General features: G+C 54.6%; 1 protein-coding gene across 1 annotated transcript in view; it reads left to right on the top strand.

The window, feature by feature from the left end:
- Position 1: 1 nt before the first annotated feature.
- LOC139347780 (exostosin-1) overlaps positions 2 to 5,000 on the top strand; it is a 130,589-nt gene continuing 125,590 nt past the window's right edge. The window contains exons 1-3 of the mRNA XM_070987568.1: positions 2 to 681; positions 1,883 to 2,486; positions 2,954 to 3,705. Of these exons, the coding sequence (XP_070843669.1) occupies positions 2,184 to 2,486; positions 2,954 to 3,705 (1,055 nt within the window). The 5' untranslated portion in view covers positions 2 to 681; positions 1,883 to 2,183. The remainder of the gene's footprint in view (positions 682 to 1,882; positions 2,487 to 2,953; positions 3,706 to 5,000) is intronic.

Genomic DNA, 5,000 nt, shown 5'->3' with positions numbered 1-5,000 from the left:
AACACTGCTTTCACTCCTCTGATCCGTCACTTCCACCGCGCTGACAGAGAGCTGCCGTCGTCGAGCCGCTCCTTCCAGGATTTTACTGGGCGCGTTTGTCCGGATCAGGTGCGCCGGCATTTTCTTAACTCACCTGGATGATGATTCGTGCTGCTGGTTCCCGGAGCGCAGCGGCGGGACTGTGGACGTAAACTGTGAAGTTTGGATCTCCTGTTTTTGTGGACGGATGGCAGCTGTTGATTGGAGATGGACGCGCCTCGTTTGACACATCAGCTGATCGTGGATGGATGCTGTCGGTGTTACCGCTGCTGTTCTCGCAGGTGATTGTGTGTCTGAATTCACACCGCGGACACCTGCCGTGCTCTCACACACCTGCGTGTTCGCCCCGCACATGAGACCCGCCCGTGCGGCTCTTTTCTGGGGGAAAGTTTGGGACCGGGACGCGGTGGAGGATGAAGGCAGCGCCTCGCTTGCGGCTCCCCTGCGGACGCAGAGCTCACTGACGGCTCCCTGCACGTGGCTTTAATCGAACTGATCGCCTGTGGATGGATCTGTGATCTGGTGTTCGCTGGGGTTCGCTGGAGAATGTGTGTCCGCACTGTGAAGACCTGCTCAGGCTGCGGGGGAGAGCGGCGGAGATCCCGGTCCCGTCCTGGGACCACAGGTGTTCCCTGTTAACAGGTAGGTGCAGTGAAGGCGGTTTGATGGTGGAAAATTAGACATTAATATTTGGTCCATGTGTGTTTTTATCATCCAGACTGCTTTTCAACATCCAGCAGTTCAGTGTATTTCTGAAACAAACCTCCAGTTATTCTGACGTAAATGAGGAAGAAGTCCACAGTCTTCCTCACACGTGAGCACACACGTTGTTCAGATGCAAACAAAAGTTGAATTTGTGAACCTGTCAAAGGGTTTAAATTTAAAGCTGCTCTGATCTGATGGTTCACACAATGTGACTGATGAGACTTTTGATCCCGTTTGGACCTTTGACTTGATGCGTGTGTCCTCTGCGTCTGTCTGTGAATGTCTCTGTGAGCTCACGTCTGTCCTGAGTGTCAGTGATCCGGTCTGTAGAGGGTCTGCCGCTGATCAGCTTCCTCCCTCATCACTCCTCACTCCTCGCTCCTCACTCCTCACTCCTCACCCCTCACTCCTCACTCCTCACCCCTCACTCCTCACCCCTCGCTCCTCACCCCTCACTCCTCACTCCTCACTCCTCACCCCTCACTCCTTCCTCATCACTCCTCACTCCTCGCTCCTCACTCCTCACTCCTCACTCCTCGCTCCTCACCCCTCACTCCTCCCTCCTCACTCCTCACCCCTCGCTCCTCACTCCTCGCTCCTCACTCCTCGCCCCTCCACCCTCACCCCTCACTCCTCACTCCTCGTCCTCGTCCTCACTCCTCATCCTCACCCCTCACTCCTCACTCCTCGCTCCTTGCTCCTCGCTCCTCACTCCTCGCTCCTCACTCCTCGCTCCTCGTCCTTGCCCCTCACTCCTCGCTCCTCGTCCTCACTTCCTCACTCCTCGCTCCTCGCTCCTCACTCCTCGCTCCTCACTCATCGCCCCTCGCCCCTCACTCCTCGCTCCTCGCTCCTCACTCCTCGCTCCTCACTCCTCACTCCTCGCCCCTCGCCCCTCACTCCTTGCTCCTCACTCCTCACCCCTCACTGTTCACTCCTCGCTCCTCACTCCTCGCCCCTCGCCCCTCACTCCTTGCTCCTCACTCCTCACTCCTCACCCCTCTCTCCTCACTCCTCACTCTGTTTCTCTCTTCACTTTACTGTCAGTCGTGTACTTTTACTCTGTTTTAACGTCCTGATTGGTTCCAGACTCTGTGACTTCATTCAAACCTACAATCAGCTTTTTTTAATCTTTCAGTGACTCCAAATCCCACAATGCCGAGCTGTGGATAGAGAGGCTGCCCTGTGGGTCCAGCTGACCTGTGTCTACGTCCCTGCACCTCCTCATCTCATCTAGCTGCTCCCTTTCTCCTGTCCTCCTCTTCATCCTCCCTCTCTCTTACTTCATCCTCTTCTTCCTCTCCCCTGCATCACCATCAGCCCCTCGCCCCCCTCTCCTCCTCCTCCTCTTGTTGCTGCACCTCCCTCCTCTCCTCCCTCCCTCCCTCCCTCCCTCGCTCTTCCCACCACGTCCTCCTCTTCCTCCTCCCACAGCACACATGCAGGCCAAGAAGCGGTACCTGCTTGTGTCTGTGGGGGCCGGTCTTCTCTTTCTCGTCTACCTGTGGGGTCTGCAAATCGGGGAGTTCCAGCAACAGCCGTACCAATATCACCAGTTTCCCCAGTACCCCCAGTACCCCCAGTACCCCCAGTACCACCAGCAGGAATACCAGTACTACCGCCAGAACCAGGAGACGTACCAGCCCCAGCCCCTGCCCCAGAGAAGCCCGTCCAGACCTCCCAGGCACTGGCCAGAGTCCACCCAGCAGCTGGAGCCGTACCTGGAGGGGGGAGAGCAAGAGGTGGGTGGAGGTGGCTTAAAGGGGCAGGAGTGATGGGGGGGGGGGTCTCAAGACGATTAAGCAGATGGTTGAACCAGTCTAGAATGAAACGTTTTATTTTTTAGCGTTTGTTTGAGGGAGATGACGACAGGAAACACCTGAGCGATAGCAGGTGTCACACCTGATTGGTTGGCGTTGCTTCAGGTATTGATGAGATCCAGGAAGTCCGGTTAGAGAAACAGATCCAGGACTTATGATGGCTCACGAAACTGAGATCACTAAAATATTCTGATTCTGATTGTGAAAATAGTTGGAGATTAATTCTCTTTAATCAACTAATCGATGAATCGACTCATCAGCTGATCGATCAGGACTGATGGATTGACTTTACTGAGGAGGTGTAATGGATGTAGATCCGCTGCTGTCCTAACTGTGTGTGTGTGTGTGTGTGTGTGTGTGTGTGTGTGTGTGTGTGTGTGTGTGTCCAGGAGGACAGTCCTCAGCTCCATCACCAGCACACTTCACCTCGAGAACGACGTGCGATCCGCGACAACATCTACAGGAACAAACGCTGCCGCATGGAAACCTGCTTCGACTTCGCTCGCTGCCAGTCGGGCTTCAGGGTTTACGTCTACCCTCCTCAGAGGGGGGACGAGATCTCCGTGACCTACCAGAAGATCTTGTCGTCCATCGAGGAGTCTCGCTTCCACACCGCGGACCCCTCGCGGGCCTGCCTGTTCGTCCTGGCTGTGGACACGCTGGACAGGGACCAGCTCTCGGCTCAGTACGTCCAGAACGTCAGGATCCGCATCCAGAGCCTGCCCACGTGGAACGACGGCAGGAACCACCTCATATTCAACCTGTACTCCGGCACCTGGCCGGACTACACCGAGGACCTGGGCTTCGAGGTGGGCCAGGCCATGCTGGCCAAGGCCAGCGCCGACGCGGTCAACTTCAGACCCGACTTTGACGTCTCCATCCCTCTGTTCTCCAGGGATCACCCGCTGAAGGGAGGGGGCGTGGGCTACCTGACGCTCAACGACGCCCCGCCCTCCAGGAAGTACCTGCTGGTTTTCAAAGGGAAGCGATACCTGACGGGCATCGGCTCAGAGACCAGGAACGCTCTGTATCACATCCACAACGGGGACGATGTTGTTCTGCTGACCACGTGCAAACACGGCAAAGACTGGGAGAAGCACAAGGACTCTCGCTGTGACAGAGACAACGAAGAATACTCAAAGTAAGACCCGCTCTTTGTGCTGTCCTGCTCCTGATGCCGCGCCCTCACAGTCCCGCCTGCTGCCTGCGGCGTGGCAGGCTTTAGCTCGTGGCGGCCGTCTCGTTATCGGCTCTGATTAGCTGTTGGTTTTGTGCATCGTTACCTCACGAGTGCGTGTTTGTGTGCAGGATGTAAGTGCAGGACTCTGCTGTGCAGCGAGCTCCTCGTCTGTGTGTGAGGGGAACAGGTTCGATGCTTTATGTGCACATTTCTCTGTTGTCAGGGGAGTTGAGCTTCACTGCTGCTGTGCTCCTGAGACAAAATGCTCTGAAAATCAAGTGTGTTCGCGCTATGGTGTGTGTGTGTGTGTGTGTGTGTGTGTGTGTGTGTGTGTGTGTGTGTGTGTGTGTGTGTGTGTGTGCGTGTGTGTGTGTGGAGGAGGAGGAGAGGAAAACTTTTGTCAGCTCAGCAGTTGGTCCAGAGGAAAGTGATCTGAGTCGAGAAGACGAGTTCACCCTCTGAAAATGTTCGCAGAGCTGGCAGCTGAAAGAGGAGGAAGCGTTGCATGTGGAGAGAAACGTTCTCGCTGCTCTCGCTTCTTCCTGGACGCGTGAGGAGTCATCAGCTGCTTAGCTTAGCTTTAGATATCGGTGAGGCCCAGAGGAAAACAGCGTGGATCCAGGATCCTGCTAAGTGCTGCCGAGTTTCACAGCGTTCAGAGCAGCCTGGAGACAAAGAGGTCGAACTGCTGACGTTCAGCTCTCGGTGTCTCAGAGCTCCTGTCAGATGAACAGTCAGTCCTCCAGTTCGTCCAAAGCTGCAGGACAGTGAAACGTTCTGTATGTGTGGACAAAGAGACAAAAAGAAACACGTCAGGATGAGTCCGATGGTGTTTATTAAAGTTTATGTTAATGCAGTAAAAACATTTAAATCATGGAGCGAAGCTGCACAGCAGAGACACGTCTCTGTCCACTGCAGTGTCTCTGAATCAGTCCACAGGTTTGTGTCTTTAGTCTCTGTAATGCAGACTACACTGCACGACATGAAACTCTGAGTTAAAAACAGCAAACAAACAGGGAATTGTGTTCACAGCAGGAGAAATAAGCATGCAGCATCTGTCCAGTCACTCGCATGACGCTGAGAGCAGACGTCTGAATTCACTCAATGAAACGGAAAAAGAAATCCAACGTTCTGATCCGTAAAAAGTGATGCACAAGGAAGTGAAATGAGTCAGAAATGAAAACGTAGCACAGAGAAAACATCAACATAACGTGTGGAGAAGCCTGGAGCTCATTGGGAGAATGTGGTCAGCAGTA

Source organism: Chaetodon trifascialis, chromosome 19 (assembly GCF_039877785.1).
Source record: "Chaetodon trifascialis isolate fChaTrf1 chromosome 19, fChaTrf1.hap1, whole genome shotgun sequence".
In the NCBI taxonomy this organism is placed as follows: Eukaryota; Metazoa; Chordata; class Actinopteri; order Chaetodontiformes; family Chaetodontidae; genus Chaetodon; species Chaetodon trifascialis.
The sequence above is the reverse complement of the archived record's forward strand: the minus strand, read 5'-3'. Positions and strand labels throughout refer to the sequence as shown.